Below are 23,370 nucleotides of genomic sequence, written 5' to 3'. Positions count from 1 at the left end.
CATTTTCTGTAATTTTCCAAGCTGTTTAAAGACACAGTCAACTTAGTGTATGTAAACTTCTGACCCGCTGGAATTGTGATACAGTGAATTATAAGTGAGATAATGTAAGCAATTGTTGGAAAAATGACTTGTGTCATGCGCAAAGTAGATGTCCAAACCGACTTGCCAATACTATTGTTTGTTAACAAGAAATTTGTGGAGTGGTTGAAAAACAAGTTTCAATGACTCAAATCAAATTTTATTTGTTACATGGGCCGAATATAACAGGTGTAGTAGACCTTACAGTGAAATGCTTTCTTACAGGCACTAACCAATAGTGCAAAACAGGTATTAGGTGAACAATAGGTAAGTAAAGAAAAAAAACAACAGTAATAAGACAGGCTATAAACAGTAGCGAGGCTATAAAAGTAGCGAGGCTATATACAGACGCCGGTTAGTCAGGCTGATTGAGGAAGTATGTACATGTATATATGGTTAAAGTGACTATGCATTTATGATGAACGGAGAGTACCAGTAGCAGTAGACTCCAACCTAAGTGTATGTAAACTTCTGACTTCAACTGTATGTGCCATGTACTGTATGGCTGTCTGTCTGAGATTGTATGGGTTCTTGCTCAGCCTGACCTGAGAGTCCAAATCAAGGCATAACTCAATTATGCATGAACAGCTGAAATGTTTTCTAGAGAAAGAAATAGAGAGAGAAATAGAGAGTGAGAGAGAAATAAAGAAAGGAAGGAACTGAAGGAAATAATACAAAGGGAGAGACTTTCAATGAACTGAGTTTCTGCCAGGAATAACGAAGGTAATTGCATAATAACATTTAAAGGTTCAAAATAGATGGCATAGCAATGAGGTAAAATATGCAGCTGTTAGCATCAGTGTTACAGTCAGGGAGAAACTTGGAAAAACGTCTAATTTTGCAGTGAGACTGTGACAGCTTGTTGGTTCCAGTTCCTCTGTATCTTACACATATTGTGTTATTCAGAAAAAGCCATCAACTTTATGTTGTTGTGCGTAATGTGTGTGGGACCTCTAGAAATAGGTTCTCCCATTAACTCACTATTGGACTAGATCTGAGTACCAGCAACCTGAGGCAAATACAGCGTTTCAACACGAGTGATCAGCTACTGAAACCTAACTAACTCAATCAGTCAATAAAATGTATTTTAGAAAGCACATAGAGTACATCAGCAGTTGTCACAAACTGACATAGGCCTATTGACCATTCATTGACATCCATTTCCTCTGTCAAAATGTTTTTATTTAAATTAAACTGTTGGGGGAGGGACACATTGAATAACACATTCATAAATCAATAAATAAGGTTTTGAAAAAGAGTTTGAAGTATCTGTCCTATACAGTATCTAGGAGACATAAGAAACCTCACAAATATATATATATATATATATATATACTGCTCAAAATTGGAAATTGTAGGCAATTAGCAAGACATCCCGAATAAAGGAGTGGTTCTGCAGGTGGTAACCACAGACCACTTCTCAGTTCCTATGCTTCCTGGCTGATGTTTTAATCACTTTTGAATGCTGGCGGTGCTTTCACTCTAGTGGTAGCATGAGACGGAGTCTACAACCCACACAAGTGGCTCAGGTAGTGCAGCTCATCCAGGATGGCACATCAATGCGAGCTGTGGCAAGAAGGTTTGCTGTGTCTGTCAGCGTAGTGTCCAGAGCAAGGAGGCGCTACCAGGAGACAGGCCAGTACATCAAAAGACGTGGAGGAGGCCGTAGGAGGGCAACAACCCAGCAGCAGGACCGCTACCTCAGCCTTTGTGCAAGGAAGGGCAGGAGGAGCACTGCCAGCGCCCTGCAAAATGACCTCCAGCAGGCAACAAATGTGCATGTGTCTGCTCAAACGGTCAGAAACAGTCTCCGAGAGGGTGGTATGAGGGCCCGACGTCCACAGGTGGGGGTTGTGCTTACAGCCCAACACCGTGCAGGACGTTTGGCATTTTCCAGAGAACACCAAGATTGGCAAATTCGCCACTGGCACCCTGTGCTCTTCACAGATGAAAGCAGATTCACACTGAGCTCGTGACAGACGTGACAGAGTCTGGAGACTCCGTGGAGAACGTTCTGCTGCCTGCAACATCCTCCAGCATGACCAGTTTGACGGTGGGTCAGTCATGGTGTGGGGTGGAATTTCTTTGGGGGGCCACATGTGCTCGCCAGAGGTAGCCTGACTGCCATTAGGTACCGAGATGAGATCCTCAGACCCCTTGTGAGACCATATGCTGATGCGGTTGGCCCTGGGTTCCTCCTAATGCAAGACAATGCTAGACCTCATGTGGCTGGAGTGTGTAAGCAGTTCCTGCAAGAGGAAGGCATTGATGCTATGGACTGGCCCGCCCGTTCCCCAGACCTGAATCCAATTGAGCACATCTGGACATCATGTCTCGCTACATCCACCAACGCCACATTGCACCACAGACTGTCCAGGAGTTGGCGTCCAGGTCTGGGAGGAGAACCCTCAGGAGACCATCCGCCACCTCATCAGGAGCACGCCCAGGCATTGTAGGGAGGTCATACAGGCACGTGGAGGCCACACACACTACTGAGCCTCATTTTGACATTACATCAAAGTTGGATCAGCCTGTAGTGTGGTTTTCCACTTTAATTTAGTGTGACTCCAAATCCAGACCTCCATGGGTTGATAAATTTGATTTCCATTGATAATTTTTGTGATAATTTTTGTGTGATTTTGTTGTCAGCACATTCAACTATGTAAAGAAAAAAGTATTTAATAAAAATATTTCATTCATTCAGATCTAGGATGTGTTATTTTAGTGTTCCCTTTATTTTTTTGAGCAGTGTATATATTTTTTTTACACATATTTAACCCCCTGTTTAACCAACATGATACAAACATTGCCAGCAAAATCATTTTAAATTTGAGATTTTTTTGCATGAGCTTCTTCTTAATCCAGCACATCCGCCTATGTTGGCCTTCCACATCTGCGGTGTAAGGTGAACGACCTACAGCGGTGTTTGCCAGACCATGAGAAATCAGTCTTCTGATGAAAACGTCTAAAGCAAAACCTTCTTAGCCTACTAACTAGTATGACCTCAAAGATGAGACAAGATGGTGTTCTCTGTTTTGCTCTACAACTCGTCTGAAGGTAACCCATACAAATGAATGCACGCATGGAGGTAGTTTTGTGCAAACAAAAATAAGGGGTAAAATTAGTGTAATAATATATATATATATTTCAGGAGCTTTCTTATATCTGCTAGATAGACACTAAAATCCTTATTCCTTATGATTTTTTTTTACTATCTTTGTTACCATTTATGAATGGAATGTGTTTTCTATGGGGTATAGTAGTAAAGGACTAATTTTATATTTTATCAAATAATTTAAACTTTGTGACACCCAGCATCATAACAGGTTATAACACGGTCATAACCAAGTCATAATATTTCATAACAGCTGATATAACTTGTCATAACCTGTTATCACTGTCATGGCACATATATTTATACCTGTTGTGACATATATTGTGTGTTTTTATGGCTAACTAACTTTAAACGAAAGGAAACTTCTTGTCATGGAAAAAAAATATTTGAATAAATGTGAGTTAAAATAAAATAACGCAATATATGTCACATAAAAATATGGGCCATGACAGTGTCAGCTGTTATGACATATTATGACATGGTTGTGAGCGTGTCAGAATGTGTCATAACGTGTTATGACACTGGGTGTCAAGTAAAGTGTTACCAATAATTGTTTTATATATTGTTTTATACTTAAAGGGGTCCTAAAACTCTAAATCAAAAAGTTAAATGATCCATTGTATGACCAGCTTTCCTTATTTGAACCAAAAAGGCACTATTAAGGCTCTATTCAAGCTATATCGTGGAAGTTCAGCGCTAAATATCCATGTGAAATTTAAAGGGGGAGTAGAAGGGGGGGGACAGCAGGCTAAAGATTGTCCATAGGCTAGCAGGTAAGGTAAGTGAGAGTTGAGGGGGGGGGGGGGGGGGGGGGATAGCGAGGGGATTGTCCATCGGAGAAGTAGCAGTTGGCAGGGCGAGCAGGTAGCTGACTAGTGGTGGCTGGCTATTCAGCAGCCTGATAGTCTGAGGGTAGGAACAATTGGCCAGCCTTTCAGTTTTTGCCATGATGCTTCTGTACTGCCATGTATGTCTGAGTGATTGAAGCGGGGAGAACAGGTCATGGTTTGGTGTCTGGGGTCCTTGAGGATCTTCTTGGCTTCCTGTGTCCTGTAAGGCAGTGTGCACCCCATGGTGCATTTGGCTGCATGTACACCCTCTGAAGAGTCTTGCGGTCTGTGGCGGTGGAGTTGCCGTACCAGACTGTGATGCAGCCCAACAACATGCTCTCGATGGTGCTCCTGTAGAACACTGTGAGGGCCCTCGAGGACAGGACGAATTTGGGGTTGAAGAGTCACCGTCGTGCCTTCTTCACTATGTTGTCCGTGTGGTTAAACCATTTCAGCTTCACTGAGATGTGTACGCCGAGGATTTTGAAGTTATTGACCGTCCATGGCGGCCCCGTTGATGAGGATGGGGGCGTGTCCAGCCAGGTTCCTCCTGAAGTCCACAATCTGCTTCTTTGTTTCGCTAACGTCGAGGGAGGGGTTGTTTATCTGGCTTCATGTCGTCAGAGTGCTTACCTCCTCTCTGTAGGATGTCTCGTCGTTGTTGTTGATCAGGCCTACTACTGTCATGTCGGCAAACTTGATGATGGAGTTGGAACTGTCTGAGGCCACGCAGTCGTGGGTATACAGGGGATACAGGAGGGAACTGAGGACGCACCCTTGTGGGGCCCCCGTGTTGAGGATCAGTGTCGAGGAGATAATGTTGCCTACCTTCACCACCTGGGGGCGGCCAGTCAGGAAGTCCAGGACTCAGTTGCATAGGGAGGAGTTCAGACCCAGGGCTGTGAGCTTTGTAATGAGCTTATAGGGCACTATGATATTGAAGGTCGAGCTGTAGTCGATGAACAGCATCCTCACATATGCATTTGTTGGCTGGATGCAGTGTATGGTAGGTTACACAGAATGTCAACAGCACACAATGTAACTCTGTCCCTCTCTAACTTGTGTTTGTCCAAAACAGCACTCTATTTCCTATATAGTGCACTACTTTTGACCAGGGAATGCATAGGGCTCTGTTCAAAAGTAGTGCACTATATAGGGAATAGGGTGCCATTTCAGACACAACGTTCTCCTGTAGATACCATGGAACTCCTCCCGTGCATTGGTCAAACAACCAACTGGAACTAAGGATTGTTTTGGCATGTTCAGGGTAGCCAACCACTGTAAGAGTAGGCCATTGCAAACACCAGACTCAAAGACTACTATCATCAGCACTCAATAAAACAATCATGTTAAGGCATCCTGAAATAAAAGCATTGCAGCCTCCATTAAAACCTGGGAAGTATTTGATTATGTAAGTAGGGACATTGTTCCATTAAAATGTGGAATTGACATTTAGTGAGGGAGGACAGATTAGGAATTAAAGAACAGTCTGTCTTGAACAGGCGTCACTAATACTGTAGGAAGGAACAACATAGTTTGCAAAGCTACCAGTAACTTACCAAAGTTAACAGAATATTTAGTAATTTTGGTAACTAACATAAAATCTATGGCAATCAATCATAACTTTGGTAATTTATACCTACATTTTTTAAATTCATATACAGCATTAATTTTTTTTAAATCTACGTGTCCATATTGTCCATGAGTTTCTAGTAGATAATAGGCTAACTGATTAAATAAACATTTAATCAATAATGCCATTATTTTCAATTACTTCTGCAACTCATCCAACTGTTGACTTTTTTCACAACTGCCACCAGTTTGCCGGCAAAACATTGACAACAAATACATAGTAAAATAAATAATAGTGTGTAAAAATATATAAGGATATTTCATATTAAAAGCATTGTCTTGTTTATTCTATGTGTAACTCTGTTACTCTGTGTTGTTGTATGTGTCGAATTTCTATGCTTTATCTTGGCCAGGTTGCAGTCGCACCTGAGAACTTGTTCTCAACTAGCCTACCTGGTTAAATAAAGGTGTTCTCAACTAGCCTACCTGGTTAAATAAAGGTGTTCTCAACTAGCCTACCTGGTTAAATAAATGTGTTCTCAACTAGCCTACCTGGTTAAATACAGGTGTTCTCAACTAGCCTACCTGGTTAAATACAGGTGTTCTCAACTAGCCTACCTGGTTAAATAAAGGTGTTCTCAACTAGCCTACCTGGTTAAATAAATGTGTTCTCAACTAGCCTACCTGGTTAAATACAGGTGTTCTCAACTAGCCTACCTGGTTAAATAAAGGTGTTCTCAACTAGCCTACCTGGTTAAATAAATGTGTTCTCAACTAGCCTACCTGGTTAAATACAGGTGTTCTCAACTAGCCTACCTGGTTAAATACAGGTGTTCTCAACTAGCCTACCTGGTTAAATAAAGGTGTTCTCAACTAGCCTACCTGGTTAAATAAAGGTGTTCTCAACTAGCCTACCTGGTTAAATAAAGGTGTTCTCAACTAGCCTACCTGGTTAAATAAAGGTGTTCTCAACTAGCCTACCTGGTTAAATACAGGTGTTCTCAACTAGCCTACCTGGTTAAATAAAGGTGTTCTCAACTAGCCTACCTGGTTAAATACAGGTGTTCTCAACTAGCCTACCTGGTTAAATACAGGTGTTCTCAACTAGCCTACCTGGTTAAATAAAGGTGTTCTCAACTAGCCTACCTGGTTAAATAAAGGTGTTCTCAACTAGCCTACCTGGTTAAATACAGGTGTTCTCAACTAGCCTACCTGGTTAAATAAAGGTGTTCTCAACTAGCCTACCTGGTTAAATACAGGTGTTCTCAACTAGCCTACCTGGTTAAATAAAGGTGTTCTCAACTAGCCTACCTGGTTAAATACAGGTGTTCTCAACTAGCCTACCTGGTTAAATACAGGTGTTCTCAACTAGCCTACCTGGTTAAATAAAGGTGTTCTCAACTAGCCTACCTGGTTAAATACAGGTGTTCTCAACTAGCCTACCTGGTTAAATACAGGTGTTCTCAACTAGCCTACCTGGTTAAATAAAGGTGTTCTCAACTAGCCTACCTGGTTAAATACAGGCGTTCTCAACTAGCCTACCTGGTTAAATACAGGTGTTCTCAACTAGCCTACCTGGTTAAATAAAGGTGTTCTCAACTAGCCTACCTGGTTAAATAAAGGTGTTCTCAACTAGCCTACCTGGTTAAATAAAGGTGTTCTCAACTAGCCTACCTGGTTAAATACAGGTGTTCTCAACTAGCCTACCTGGTTAAATAAAGGTGTTCTCAACTAGCCTACCTGGTTAAATACAGGTGTTCTCAACTAGCCTACCTGGTTAAATACAGGTGTTCTCAACTAGCCTACCTGGTTAAATAAAGGTGTTCTCAACTAGCCTACCTGGTTAAATAAAGGTGTTCTCAACTAGCCTACCTGGTTAAATACAGGTGTTCTCAACTAGCCTACCTGGTTAAATAAAGGTGTTCTCAACTAGCCTACCTGGTTAAATAAAGGTGTTCTCAACTAGCCTACCTGGTTAAATAAAGGTGTTCTCAACTAGCCTACCTGGTTAAATACAGGTGTTCTCAACTAGCCTACCTGGTTAAATAAAGGTGTTCTCAACTAGCCTACCTGGTTAAATAAAGGTGTTCTCAACTAGCCTACCTGGTTAAATAAAGGTGTTCTCAACTAGCCTACCTGGTTAAATAAAGGTGTTCTCAACTAGCCTACCTGGTTAAATACAGGTGTTCTCAACTAGCCTACCTGGTTAAATAAAGGTGTTCTCAACTAGCCTACCTGGTTAAATACAGGTGTTCTCAACTAGCCTACCTGGTTAAATAAAGGTGTTCTCAACTAGCCTACCTGGTTAAATACAGGTGTTCTCAACTAGCCTACCTGGTTAAATACAGGTGTTCTCAACTAGCCTACCTGGTTAAATAAAGGTGTTCTCAACTAGCCTACCTGGTTAAATAAAGGTGTTCTCAACTAGCCTACCTGGTTAAATACAGGTGTTCTCAACTAGCCTACCTGGTTAAATAAAGGTGAAATAAATCAAATAAAAAAATTAAAACTCATGTTACATTTTAGTAGACATTGTTATCCAGAACAGCTTACAGCAGTGAGTGCATACATTATACTGGTCCCCTGTGGGAATTGAACTCATAACCCTGGCATTGCAAGTGCCATGCACTACCAACTGAGCCACACGTAAAAACCTATGTTGTTTACTAAGTTTCTGGTTCATATTTAGGATAATGTTTTACAGATATGTCATTTTATATAATTATTTTATATATTTTACATGTGCAAAGGGCAGAGAGATGGCAAGAGAAATTACAGACACCTGTGTTAATCTTAACCCTTGTGTAGTTATAACATTCTGTATTCTCCCCTTGTCTTAAGGGTAAAGAATTCACAAAAATTGACTAAACCCCTAAAATAAAGCAAAGGAACAACCTGTCATTCATCACAAACTTTGATATCTGGGTTTTCCCTCTTCACAATGCAGAAAGACTGCATTTAATCAGTGGACAGCAATCATTTTTTATTACAACACCTGTCATAATTCTTTATTATTATTATTATTGCTAAAGGTACTGCATAGGTGTAAACATACATTTTTTAGCAAGAGATAGTACTTGTATAGCCTAAGAAAGTAGCAGAAATGTGCAGAAAGTTTTGAATGTGTTTTATTGAAGGGAAACAATAACAGTCTTGAACTTTTTGGCAACAGTGATATATTCTTATATACTGTACAATGAGGAATTCAACAACAAAATACTAGTCTTCTCCCATTTTTTAAACCATTGCCCCCACCCACAAGGTGTATAAACAACAACAATAAATAAGAATAACATAAGATAATAGATACAAAAACGTGAAGAACATAAATCAATCAACACTAATTAGCACATGTAGGACAGTATGCAAGCGTGTGTGCAGATGTATTTCTCACATGTAGGACAGTATGCAAGCGTGTGTGTGTGCAGATGTATTTCTCACATGTAGGACAGTATGCAAGCGTGTGTGTGTGCAGATGTATTTCTCACATGTAGGACAGTATGCAAGCGTGTGTGCAGATGTATTTCTCACATGTAGGACAGTATGCAAGCGTGTGTGCAGATGTATTTCTCACATGTAGGACAGTATGCAAGCGTGTGTGCAGATGTATTTCTCACATGTAGGACAGTATGCAAGCGTGTGTGCAGATGTATTTCTCACATGTGCAGCACATAGTATTTGTTTTACAGTCCTTATTTGGGGGCAGAATCGGCACCTCCTCCTCTTGCTGCAGCCTCAGCTGCAGCCTCAGATGGATCAGGACAAGATTCAGCCCCCTGAACAGCTTTCACAAGCCCTGAAGAGGCTGCTGTGCGGGGGAGGTGCTCCCTTCTTTGAATGTGTGGGGTTACAAGTGCCTTTGCCAGCTGCTCCAGGAACACCTCTCCTCTTGTTCCGCTTATCAGGCATCCAGGTAGGGTTGATCTTGTTCCATATCACAAAGGCATTGTAACATCAATTATGTTATGGAAGATGACCAGGGGCCAGTGGGCAGTCATCCTCCTGCAGCTGTAAGTTCTAATCACCTTGTCCAGGATGTCCATATGTCCTTTGTTTTGGTTGTAGTCCAGGATGAGGGCTGGCTTTCTGTCCTCACGATCACTGATCTCAGCCGTTTTGTGCAGTGTGCTCTGGAGGATCACATTCTTGTTGCTCTTTGGGAGGTAAGAAACTAGAGTGGAGGTGAGCATGAAGGCAAACTTTGATGAAAAGGCCTCTCACCCCCCTGTTGCGAGGAGTGCAGGAGGAGCTCAGGCTTGTTCTTTCTAACTGTGCCAACCATGGTGATCTTCCCCTTCATTTCAATCTGTAACACACATAATCTCAATTTCTCATTGTGTGTGTGTGTGTGTGTGTGTGTGTGTGTGTGTGTGTGTGTGTTTTTAGTGGTGTGTAAATTATTTTATAACTGCTGGGTCAAAAAACCTAAGACAATCTTTGTACCCTGGTGGTGTACAGCTTTCAATGACATATGAACAAAGGCGATGTTTCACTTTTTCTAATGTTGGGGTCAATCTAGGAAAAGTAATCAAATTTCAAGTTGAAAAAATAGAATTTAGGTTGTTTTCTCTGCTGTTAAACATAGTGACGGATCATTTTTTTTTACCCTTAAGACAACACAAGGGCTAACTACCCACTAGATGACAAGTGGTAAACTACAGTCGTGGCCAAAAGTTTTGAGAATGACACAAATATTAATTTCCACAAAGTTTGCTGCTTCAGTGTCTTTAGATATTTCTGTCAGATGTTATTATGGAATACTGAAGTATAATTGCAAGCATTTCATAAGTGTCAAAGACTTTTATTGACAATTACATGAAGTTGATGCAAAGAGTCAATATTTGCAGTGTTGACCCTTCTTTTTCAAGAACTCTGCAATCCGCCCTGGCATGCTGTCAATTAACCTCTGGGCCACATCCTTGCATAATCAATGAGTTTGTCAGAATTTATGGGGTTTTGTTTGTCCACCCGCCTCTTGAGGATTGCCCACAAGTTCTCAATGGGATTAAGGTCTGGGGAGTTTCCTGGCCATGGACCCAAAATATCAATGTTTTGTTCCCCAAGCCACTTAGTTATCACTTTTGCCTTATGGCAAGGTGCTCCATCATGCTGGAAAAGGTATTGTTCGTCACCAAACTGTTCCTGGATGGTTGGGAGAAGTTGCTCTCAGAGGATGTGTTGGTACCATTCTTTATTCATGGCTGTGTTCTTAGGCAGAATTGTGAGTGAGCCCACTCCCTTGGCTGAGTTTCAACCCCACACATGAATGGTCTCAGGATGCTTTACTGTTGGCATGATACAGGACTGATGGTGGCGCTCACCTTGTCTTCTCCGGACAATCTTTCTTCCGGATGCCCCAAACAATCGGAAAGGGGATTCATCAAAGAAAATTACTTTACCCCAGTCCTCAGTAGTCCAATCCCTTTACCTTTTGCAGAATATGAGACTGTCACTGATGATTCTTTGCTGCCCTTCTTGACACCAGGCCATCCTCCAAAAGTCTTCGCCTCACTGTGCGTGCAGATGCACTCACACCTGCCTACTGCCATTCCTGAGCAAGCTCTTTACTGGTGGTGCCCCGATCCCGCAGCTGAATCAACTTTAGGAGACGGTCCTGGCGCTTGCTGGACTTTCTTAGGGGCCCTGAAGCCTTCTTCACAACAATTTAACCTCTCTCCTTGAAGTTCTTGATGATCCGATAAATGGTTGATTTAGGTGCAATCTTACTGGCAGCAATATCCTTGCCTGTAAGGCCCTTTTTGTGCAAAGCAATGATGACGGCACGTGTTTCCTTGCAGGTAACCATGGTTGACAGAGGAAGAACAATGATTCCAAGCACCACCCTCATTTTGAAGTATCCAGTCTGTTATTCGATCAGCATGACAGAGTGATCTCCAGCCTTGTCCTCATCAACACTCACACCTGCGTTAATGAGAGAATAACTGACATGTTGTCAGCTGGTCCTTTTGTGGCAGGGCTGAAATGTTTTTGGGGGATTCAGTTCATTGGCATGGCAAAGAGGGACTTTGCAGTTAATTGCAATTCATCTGATCGCTCTTTGTAACATTCGGGAGTATATACAAATTGCCATCATACAAACTGAGGCAGCAGACTTTGTGAAAATTAATATTTGTGTCATTCTCAAAACTTTTGACCATCCCTTTCCTTGAAAGATACTAAAATTCTGGTAGTTTACTGGTGAACTTCGAAAGTTTCCAGTAATATTCCCTCCCTTTCCATCCTTATTTGCAAGTCATTGGTCAGATGAGGGAAGAGTGGATTGTCAGTGTCAAATCTGAAATAGTTTTGAGTGTTTAACTACAACACCCCATACATTCTTGAAAATGCACCATAAATCAGATAATAACATATAGCATCCCAAACATCACCTTATTCCCAATATAGTGAACTATAGTGAGCTCGGGTCAAAAGTATTGCACTATAAAGGGAATATGAAACCATTCGGGACAGAGCCAACAGACCTAGGGCTCAGACACACCAACAGCGTTTGCTGGCCGAGAGTACTTAGCACCTCTGAACGTAATTTGCAAACCGAATGTACATCGGTTTACCATGTGGAATCCCATGAAAAATGTTGCCAGTAAAACGTCTACAGTGGGTGATCCCTAAAACACAGCTAGCTGATCCACATTTGGTGTGATGTGAGCAAGTCTTTACAGCACACAGTGACAACATCTGTGTGAGATAAGAGGCTAAGGCTATGAAGTCAATCGGACAGAACGCCTGCATCGCAAATGGCATTCTAATCCTTTTACAGTACACAACTTTTGACCAGTGACCACATGACTCTGCTAGAAAGTAGTGCACTATAAAATGGAATAGGGTACCGTTTGGATGCAACCACCAACATATACTTGTTGTAACTCACTCTATTTTCCCACTACTTTTGTAATCCTGATTCTGAGGAGGACAGGCAGAAAGATTCAACCCCTCTGATTACATCATCATAAACAACAACAAACACAGAGAAAGAAGTGGGATTCAAAGGTCCCTTCATGCCAGCCTCTCCCTCCTCTGAGTCCCCTCTCCTGAATCCCCGCTCCTGAGTCCCCGCTCCTGAGTCCCCTCTCCTGACTGCCCTCTCCTGAGTCCCCGCTCCTGAGTCCCCTCTCCTGACTGCCCTCTCCTGACTGCCCTTCTCCTGACTTCCCTCTCCTGAGTCCCCGTTCCTGAGTCCCCTCTCCTGACTGCCCTCTCCTGAGTCCCCTCTCCTGACTCCCCTCTCCTGACTCCCTCCTCTGAGTCCCCTCTCCTGACTGCCCTCTCCTGAGTCCCCGCTCCTGAGTCCCCTCTCCTGACTACCCTCTCCTGACTGCCCTCTCCTGACTACCCTCTCCTGACTGCCCTCTCCTGACTGCCCTCTCCTGACTCCCCTCTCCTGACTGCTCTCTCCTGACTGCCCTCTCCTGACTGCCTTCTCCTGACTGCCCTCTCCTGACTCCCCTCTCCTGACTGCCCTCTCCTGACTCCCCTCTCCTGACTCCCTTCTCCTGACTCCCCTCTCCTGACTGCTCTCTCCTGACTGCCTTCTCCTGACTGCTCTCTCCTGACTGCTCTCTCCTGACTCCCCTCTCCTGACTGCCCTCTCCTGACTCCCCTCTCCTGACTGCCTTCTCCTGACTGCTCTCTCCTGACTGCTCTCTCCTGACTCCCCTCTCCTGACTGCCCTCTCCTGACTCCCCTCTCCTGACTGCTCTCTCCTGACTGCTCTCTCCTGACTCCCGTCTCCTGACTGCTCTCTCCTGACTCCCCTCTCCTGACTGCCCTCTCCTGACTCCCCTCTCCTGACTCCCCTCTCCTGACTGCCCTCTCCTGACTGCTCTCTCCTGACTCCCCTCTCCTGAAAATAGCCTTATTTATATTGCAGCATATTGGATGGCTGTCATTCATATTCCATTCACCCAGCTCAATGTAACAGAGGCAGGTTTAGGCTACTATGTATATGATACTAAAATGTTCCCTGTACCTTTCATGAGGTTGCTAAACCTTTATATCAGTACTAAACCTTTATATCATGACCGCTAACTGCTACACACAGCCTACATTATTGTGACGTCATAGTCAACATAGCTACTAGAACTAACGTGTTAGTAAACCCTCTATAATCATGCAGTACAGTGTACACGTACAGTCAGCAGCAAGCAGTTTAGCAGTTAGACTGGCGGGCCTCGGTGGCAATAAATTAATTAAACCAAAAGCTTACCTTGGCTTGGAAGAGTTCCAGTGTTGGATAGCCATAGCCAGTTAGCTAACATAGCATCCCTTCCATTGTGAGCCAGGTGTTTGAGTAGGCTAAACTAGGTAGCTGCATTTGATGCTAGCTAAGTGAGTGGACATGAAAAAAATAGACTACGAAATATGGCTAGCTCACTTTCTCTCTCACTTTCTCTCTTGCTTCTCCTTAATTTTGTAAGAAATTAATTTGTTAAAAACTGTCTCTCTCTGTTTGAGTGAACTACTCACCACATTTTATACACTGCAGTGCTAGCTTGCTGTAGCTTATGCTTTCAGTACTAGATTTATTTTCGGATCCTTTGATTGGGTGGACAACATGTCAGTTCATGCTGCAAGAGCTCTGATAGGTTGGAGGACGTCCTCCGGAAGTTGTCATATTTACTGTTTAAGTCCATGGAAGGGGGAGAGAACTATGAGCCTCCTAGGTGTTGTATTGAAGTCAATGCACCCAGAGGAGGACAGAAGCTAGTTGTCCTCTGGCTACGCCACAGTGCTACCCTACAGAGTGCTTGCTGCAAGAGCTCTGATAGGTTGGAGGACGTCCTCCAGAAGTTGTCATATTTACTGTTTAAGTCCATGGAAGGGGGAGAGAACTATGAGCCTCCTAGGTATTGTATTGACGTCAATGCACCCAGAGGAGGACAGAAGCAAGTTGTCCTCTGGCTACACCATAGTGCTACCCTACAGAGTCCTACTGAGGCTACTGTAGACCTTCATTGCAAAACAGTGTGTTTTAATCAATTCTTTGGTGACGTGAATATATTTTGTATAATATTATCTAACAATTATAACTTTTATAATATTTCACTATTTCTATTTTTATGAAATTCGCTGAGGAGGAGGGTCCTCCTCTTCCTCCTCTGAGGAGCCTCCACTGTCCTTCACATTCTCTATGGCTTCTGTTATCATTCACTTAACAACCATAAGCAACCACTTTAACAGAAAACTCAAATTCCCAGCACATCTTCAAGGACCATATTCAGAAAGGGTCTCAGGGTAGGAGTGCTCTTATCAAGGATACACTTAGCCTTTTCGATTATAATGACTGATCCTAGATCAGCACTCCTACTCTAGTATGCCCCTGGTATTCCTTAAAGCAAAGGTTATTTTAGATGCTCAAGTCTCTATCATGCCAGTACATCACTCTCATCAAATTTATTCACCTGGAGCCTGTTCAGAGAATTGAGTCTCTGATCTTCAAACCACAGAAGGAAGATAGATAGATAGATAGTAGGATAGTAGGACACTTCTCTGACTCAACACTTCTGAACACGGTTAGGATAGGAGCGCACAATACTGAGGAGTTTCTACATTAGGACAAGACAGTTATACACACTTAGTCACATTGTATCAGAGACTCAGTCTGCGCCCCAAATGGCACCCTATTCCCTTGAGTGCAGTACTTTTGACTAGGGTTCTGGTTAAAAGTACTTTTTACATGGTTTTTTATTTTTATTTCACCTGTGTATCCTCATATCCAGAGAGATTTACAGGAACACTTAGAGTTAAGTGCCTTGCTCAAGGGCACTGACAGATTTTTCACCTAGTCGGCTCAGGGATTCGTATGAGCGACCTTTTGGTTACTGGCCCATCACTCTTAAGCAGCAGGCTACCTGCCACACTGTAAATGGGAATAACAGAATAGGGTGCCATTTGGGACACAAATGAATGGTGCAGGTTTGGAAACAGAAACACACACACATCTATATGACACAGAATGTTATTACATCTACAAAAGCTGCTGATCATCAACAACATCAAACTCAATGCACGGTGCTCCATGCACACATGCTATAATCACAATCACGGGCAAGCAGCAAAACATCTTAGAAAAATGAAAGATATAAAACAATTCAGTGTAATGGATGGAGTCACTCGGGAATCAAAGGCATATGACTAAGAGTAGAAATAGAGCTTAGGATAAAAATTCAATGCACTACTTCTGTAAAACTGTGAAATATTTCTATATGACACATAGTTGTCATGGGAACATCAAAAACCTAATGATATGATAGAGATGTCATATAATGCGCTTGGGGTATATTTTCATAGCATTTTCAATGCAATATTAAGAGGGGTAAGAAACAGTTGTTACAGTACTTACTCCATTGATTTAATAAGCTATTCATATGCATCTTGGGGATCGGGGGAAATGCACTGGCCGCCAGTCAGTGCAATACCCAGTAGTTATAGTCTTTATCCAGAAGCTGGGGAGAACCACATGCATGCAACAATGATCAAACACACACACACACAGAGCCAGGACTGTTACTATACTGTGACATACATTAGGCTTTGCGTTCATGCAGGCATCGTTAAAGGCAGGCATAAACAAATAATCAGTAGGCCAGCTGTTGCATTCACATTTTCCATGCAAGGAATAGAAACATTGGCCCTGTCTGTAATTTCTGTAAATATCTATTCAAATATTACAAATGAAAACAGGATTACATAAGTAAAGTAGGGTAGGCTATGACAAATACTAACAAATTAGTCTTGATTTTGGAATAAGAGCCAGCCATTTGCCCAGTACGATATTCTATTCAATACATTGTTGGTATGTAGCCTAATATTCACTTCTTCAATCAATGATCTCTTGTTATTAGAAAAATATTAAGGGAAACTTTAGGCTATAACTCCATCCTTGAACTAAACTCCAACCTTGAACACACATTTAACACATACTTGATCGGTATAAGTGGTACTTACATCGTTATAACAACAGTCCAATTCGTTTATAAGAGTAAAGTGTTCCCCCAGAAATGTATTGATTATATTCTACACAGTGATATATTTGAACTGCGTTAGCTACGTAGGGATCCGAATTCGGTGCGCTATGCACTGTTTCCGTATGCAGTTTGGCTCTTCAGACTCCAACCAACGCACTCGCCACTCAGGGTGTGAAAGCTGTTGCACGGCGGAGCGGGGGTGAAACAGTCTTGATGAAATTCATGTTTGATGGGTTGCCTTTGGAGCCAACTGTAATTACGTCGGTTGATATCACTCAACTCAGTCTCCACCCACTCTGTAAGCTTGAAGCTACATTATAGCCACCGATCAGCTGTGCTGTTGGCTACTTTGTAATCATGCAATAGAAAATAAATTATTTTTTCCCCATGTATTTATTCAGCAGGTACAATAAGGAGAATAAGGCACAAGATGTAAATAGCACAGTATATACTGTAATATAAAGTACCAGTCAAAAGTTTGGACACACTTACTCATTCCAGGGTTTTTCTTTATTTGTACTTATTTCTACATTGTAGAATAATAGTGAAGACATCAAAACGATGTAATAACAGATATGGAATCATGCAGTTGTAACAGTATAATTTTAAACCGTCCCCTCGCCCATACCCGGGCGCGAACCAGGGACCCTCTGCACACATCAACAGTCACCCTCGAAGCATCGTTACCCATCGCTCCACAAAAGCCGCGGCCCTTGCAGAGCAAGGGGAACTACTACTTCAAGGTCTCAGAGCAAGTGACGTCACCGATTGAAACGCTATTTAGCGCATACTGCTAACTAAGCTAGCCGTTTCACATCCGTTACACTCATCCCCCTTTTGACCTTCCTCCTTTTTCCGCAGCAACCAGTGATCCGGGTCAACAGCATCAATGTAACAGTACCCGGGCGCGAACCAGGGACCCTCTGCACACATCAACAGTCACCCTCGAAGCATCGTTACCCATCGCTCCACAAAAGCCGCGGCCCTTGCAGAGCAAGGGGAACTACTACTTCAAGGTCTCAGAGCAAGTGACGTCACCGATTGAAACGCTATTTAGCGCACACTGCTAACTAAGCTAGCCGTTTCACATCCGTTACACAGTGACCAAAAAAGGTGTTAAATGAATCAAAATAAGTAGCCACCCTTTGCCCTTATGACAGCTTTGCACACTCTTGGCATTCTCTCAACCAGCATCATGAGGTAGTCACCTGGAATGCATTTCAATTATCAGGTGTGCCTTGTTAAAAGTTAATTTGTGGAATTTCTTCCCTTCTTAATGCATTTGAACCAATACGTTGTGAAAAGGGAGGTGTGGTATACAGAAGACAGCCCTATTTGGTAAAATACCAAGTCCATATTATGGCAAGAACAGCTCAAGTAAGCAAAGAAAAATGACAGTCCATCATTACTTTAAGACATAAAGGTCAGTCAATCCGGAAAATTTCAAGAACTTTGAAAGTTTATTCAAGTGCAGTAGCAAAAACCATCAAGCGATATGATGAAACTGGCTCTCATGAGAACTGCCACAGGAAAGGAAGAGCCAGAGGTACCTCTGATGCAGAGGATAAGTTCATTAGAGTTAACTGCACCTCAGATTGCAGCCCAAATAAATGCTTCACAGAGGTCAAGTAACAGACACATCTCAACATCAACTGTTCAGAGGAGACTGTGTGAATCAGGCCTTCATGGTCGAAATGCTGCAAATAAACCACTACTTAAGGACACCAATAAGAAGAAGAGAATTGCTTGGGCCAAGAAACACGAACAGTGGACATTAGACCAGTGAAATCTGTCCTTTGTTCTGTTGAGTCCTTTGAGATTTCTGTTTCCAACCGCCGTGTCTTTGTGAGAAGCAGAGTAGGTGAACGGATGATCTCCCCATGTGTGGTTCCCACCATGAAGCATGGAGGAGGAGGTGTGATGGTGTGGGGTGTGCAAAGCTGGCATCAAGGCAAAGAGTGAAGAATGTCAAATATAAAATATATTTAGATTTTTTAAAACACCTTTTTGGTTACTACATGATTCCATATGTGTTATTTCATAGTTTTGATGTCTTTACTGCTATTCTACAATGTAGAAAATAGGAAAAATAAAGAAAAACCCTGGAATGAGTTGGTGCGTCCAAACTTTGACTTGTACTGTATATAATAATATGTCATTTAGCAGACGCTTTTATCCAAAGAAATGTACAGTCATGCATGCACACATTTGACATATTGGTAGTCCTGGAATTTAACCCATTATTCTGGTGTTGCAAACACCATTCTCTACCAACTGAGCTATATGGGACCATATATTTAATGTTACACACATGCGTTATATGAACCAGCTATATTTCTAGGAACATTGTCAAGTCAAACAGAGATTGCATGAAGACATTGGATGATAGGGAGGAACACGTTTGTTTTACAGGCTTGAGTGCACCAGTCTAAGCATAAACTCCCTCTGAGAGTGTGGGAATGAAATTATTATAACAGGGGGAAAGGAAGAGTAACATATCAAAGAATGGCTGAAACTTGTTGTTTCTCACTGTCTTATTGTTCTATAGTTAGTGTGACTGGTCTTCCAGTTTTACTGTTAGTCAGCCATCTGCTGCAAGTTGGCTGAGAGAGCCAGGCTGCACTCTAGTGTTCATGAATCATCAGCCTATTTCTGATCCCACACACTGACACATCTCTCTACTTCTACAGAGAGATTATATCATTCTATCATCATTTCACCATCCAACCACCCGGTAATTACACAGCATCTTCATTTTTCTTCGTTACTTCATTGTTTTCTCAAAGCAATTACGTTACATAACAGTCATCAACAACAAACATTTAATAATGATGACATGGATTGCTAAATGTATAACAAATCAAATTGAATCAGATTTTATTGGTCACATACACATATTTAGCAGATGTTATTGCGGGTGTAGCGAAAATGCTCGTAAACATCAAACAAGTACATTTCTCAGTTAAATTAAATTGCATTAAAGATAGAGCCAGATGAATTCGGAGTATAGCATACTTGTAGAGTAACACTTTTCAGTGCCGACGAGGAAAATATACTGTCCCGAATGTAGAATGCATTTTCTGAAGTAGTAATTGGACAGATTCATTTTGTTTTATGATATGTTTGCACTCCAATTAATATGATAAAAGAATGACGTTTAATGATATTCTTTCCATAATACACCACTCAATTGAACAGTGATGCAAGCATTTCTCAACACTGACAATAACATCTGCTAAATATGTGTATGTGACCAATACAATTTGATTGATTTGATGCTGATCTGTTCACTTCCACCTCGTTATAGGAAAGTGGGTAAACGCTGCCATCAGCTGCTCATAAAGTGGAACTACAGGTCTTTGCTGCTGTTCGGCATGATTCTATCTCATTTTACATCAACAACATTTTAAACCTAGTAAGGTCGATAATTAACCTTTTACCTAATTTTACCAACAAACACCAGTCAAGTTCAGGATATTGCGTATGACTTGAAAAAAACATTGCCTCGATGCACATTCTTTACAACAATGTCCTAGTTGTAGTTTTTACTTTTAGTGCATAAGAAAGACTTGATGAGACATCAGCAGGTAAGATGGCCTTTCTGGAAGCCACCCCAAATACCCAGCAACTCATGTGGTTTAAATCCAGTGACAGTGACTATTGTGGCATACGGAAAAGTGAGCTGTTCTATCATGTTATTTTCCTATTATGTTATTTGACTAAGTTTCTTGTCTGTAAGACAACACAAATATAGTAGGCTTACAAGTAAAACCATAAACCTACATGTGTGCACAATGAAAACATAGAATCTTATTCAGTACTGTGATGTGTACATCTTCTCTGTGCAATAAATAGCTCCTGTCTAAGATAGGCTATATAGAGACTGTCAATATGGTTCCTTCACATTTATGCATCGGAGAGCTATGGACGAGCCAACTGCCAATATTAAACCAATATGCAGTGTAAAAACAAATTGACAGTGACTTATTGCATTATGAAACATTTGTCTTCAGAAAGATATTAGACTCGACATTTTTAAACAAACCTTTTTTTTATTATTGTAATACGGGCTACAGAGAAACACCTGTTGTTCACCCAGTTATAAACAATCAAAAATCAAAAAACAAAACAAGTATTTAAAAAACTTGAATTTACACAGGTATTTCATGGGGAGGGGATCTCAGTGGTTTCGTCTCCTGGCATAGCAGGGGGAGGGGGAGAACAGAACAGAACAAGAAGAACTTCTCTCTAGTTCATTTTGGTCTGACCAAATAGATGTTTCTCAGCAAAGTAAACACTACGACCTTACAATGTCAATTGGAATTGGCCATTGGCCTATTTTAAGCATCCATATCTTCTATATTTCATCACAATATTCCTCTGACTCCTGTTGCATCCATATAAGTATTTCCCATTTAGCAAAAATGTAACAATCACCCACCATTTCATTGTTTATTGGACTGTAGGTCCTGCCTTGGATTTTTTAGGAAATAGAAAACAAATCAAACAGAATTCTCTGTGTCCTTCAGCTAATGCATGATAGCTGGTGGAAAAAGTAGTACTAGCTCAGTTGCATGTGTAAGAGACAATTGCACAGTGCCTGTATAGCCCACACAATCAATGGAAACACCTCATGTCATTCATCCTGTGTGTGGGATGAAGCAGATTAGCTTTATTCAGAATGCCATTTATTCTGCCCATATCGTTTCAGAAGACAGTTTGCAGGTTGAGGTGAAGAAGGGATTTCGAGAGAGAGGGAATCATAAAGTGAAAAAGAATGAGTCACACATAGACTAATGAATGAGACAGCCTTTCTCTGTGAGCTCTCTCCACTTTACAAAGATATTTTACATTTGAATGAGTTGTGCGGTTTATGTGGAGAACCTTTTTGATCAATAACCACTTCCATCCAGATGATTGAATTGAAGGTATGTGCTCTTGGTGGGTGGTGTGTTATTCAAAGAATATCATTTCTATAATCCAGTTTAAAGGTATACCATGCCATCTCTGCAAACACGAGGGTTGGAGTCAATTCGAATTGAAGGCAGTCAATTCAGGAAGTAAACTGAAATTCCAATTCAATATTTTAAAAAGAGGATTATTCTCAATGACTACTCAATAAACATTTTTTTTTTAAATGTCAATATATTTAAAAAGTTGTTAGATTTTTTTTATTTTACATTCAAATCACTTTCTAAATTGACTGCCTTCAAGACGAACTGACCCCAACCCTGGCAAACACTCTAATGGCCTACTGTGGTTGGAGGAGATGGATACACTGTAGAGGCAGAAAACATCAGTATTCTACATGTTAATACCTCAGACCAGACTCAAATGCACCCCTCCACTGAGTGATGTGACCGTAACATGATAGTGACAAGAAAGAAACAAATGCTTTATACTTGGGATTTAAATGTTATACTCTCTTTGGTGCAAGTATAATCTGTGGGTTTACTTTGTGACGTGTAAATCCATATTTTTCCACATCAATTTGGCATTGACACTATTTATACTGCACCTAACCATTTTGTATCAAGGGGTTGGAAAGTGGGATTTGTAGTACATTTTTACTGTATCTGTGCTTAGTTCTGTGATTGAGCAAGAGGAGGGGTGTAGTTTGAGGTGGCTGGGCTCTTAGCAGTGGCTTTGGTAGCTGCAGAGAATTGTGGGATGTGTCCCAAATGGCACCCTATTCTCTATTTAGTGCACCACTTTGACCAGAGCGCTACTGGCCCTGGTCAAAAGCAGTGCACTTTATGGGGAATATAATGCCATTTGGGATGCAGACCTGGAATCAGCAGTGGCAGAGGATGGTGGACAGGTTCAGGGGTCACGAGGAGATGGGTCGTAGCGCGGATCGGTTGGTTGGTTTACGATCGTTTTCTCCTTCCCTCAGAGTTCCTGAAGTTGGATGGCCTGATCTTCATCTCAGCAAACTCAACGGAGTGCTCATGGCCTTTCCAATGGAACCAGTTCACTCCCTGAAGAACACACAGTAATATTAGTAGCGAGGGGTTGATATTATTAACACAAATGCCTTGAATTTCCTCTCTTATCTTTTCAAAGTCAACACTGTACTACAGCAGTATTTTTGAAAACAGAAATTACTGCTAGTATTGAATCTTCAAGTATATGTTCTCTCACCTTGCTGTGACTGTCATCGCCATATCGTCCCATAAGGTTGACGCGATGGCAGTTCTTATACCAGAAGGCACCCTTGTAGGACAGGGCACAGTTGGTGACTGCGATGTCATTGTCATGGTCGTAGGTTGAGAATGGGCGACCATGGTGGTAGGTCATAGAATCACCTACAGGGGGAAGCAGAGAGAGCTTTAAGCAGGAACCAAACTTAACAGACTTCAGAAAGGAGGCTTAGGTTGAATACTTGCTCACTTCACCCTCAAATCAAATCAAATTTTATTTGTCACATACACATGGTTAGCAGATGTTAATGCGAGTGTAGCGAAATGCTTGTGCTTCTAGTTCCGACAATGCAGTAATAACCAACAAGTAATCTAGCTAACAATTCCAAAACTACTACCTTATAGACACAAGTGTAAGGGGATAAAGAATATGTACATAAAGATATATGAATGAGTGATGGTACAGAGCGGCATAGGCAAGATACAGTAGATGGTATTGAGTGCAGTATATACATATGAGATGAGTATGTAAACAAAGTGGCATAGTTAAAGTGGCTAGTGATACATGTATTACATAAAGATGCAGTAGATGATATAGAGTACAGTATATACATATGAGCTGAATAATGTAGGGTATGTAAACATTA

The 23,370-nt window shown here is 41.6% G+C and overlaps 2 protein-coding genes across 2 annotated transcripts in view; both read right to left on the bottom strand.

Annotated features, from left to right (window-relative positions):
* Positions 1-16,731, bottom strand: part of LOC139389959 (dual specificity testis-specific protein kinase 1-like) — a 47,354-nt gene extending 30,623 nt beyond the window's left edge. Inside the window, exons 1-2 of the mRNA XM_071137010.1 lie at positions 16,561-16,731; positions 15,956-16,058 (exon numbers count right to left, since the gene is read on the bottom strand). Of these exons, the coding sequence (XP_070993111.1) occupies positions 15,956-15,986 (31 nt within the window). The 5' untranslated portion in view covers positions 15,987-16,058; positions 16,561-16,731. The remainder of the gene's footprint in view (positions 1-15,955; positions 16,059-16,560) is intronic.
* A 3,879-nt stretch (positions 16,732-20,610) lies between these two features.
* LOC139389639 (tenascin-like) overlaps positions 20,611-23,370 on the bottom strand; it is an 86,690-nt gene continuing 83,930 nt past the window's right edge. Inside the window, exons 23-24 of the mRNA XM_071136504.1 lie at positions 22,725-22,888; positions 20,611-22,561 (exon numbers count right to left, since the gene is read on the bottom strand). Of these exons, the coding sequence (XP_070992605.1) occupies positions 22,451-22,561; positions 22,725-22,888 (275 nt within the window). The 3' untranslated portion in view covers positions 20,611-22,450. The remainder of the gene's footprint in view (positions 22,562-22,724; positions 22,889-23,370) is intronic.

This window comes from Oncorhynchus clarkii, chromosome 30, assembly GCF_045791955.1.
Source record: "Oncorhynchus clarkii lewisi isolate Uvic-CL-2024 chromosome 30, UVic_Ocla_1.0, whole genome shotgun sequence".
In the NCBI taxonomy this organism is placed as follows: domain Eukaryota; kingdom Metazoa; phylum Chordata; class Actinopteri; order Salmoniformes; family Salmonidae; genus Oncorhynchus; species Oncorhynchus clarkii.
The sequence above is the reverse complement of the archived record's forward strand: the minus strand, read 5'-3'. Positions and strand labels throughout refer to the sequence as shown.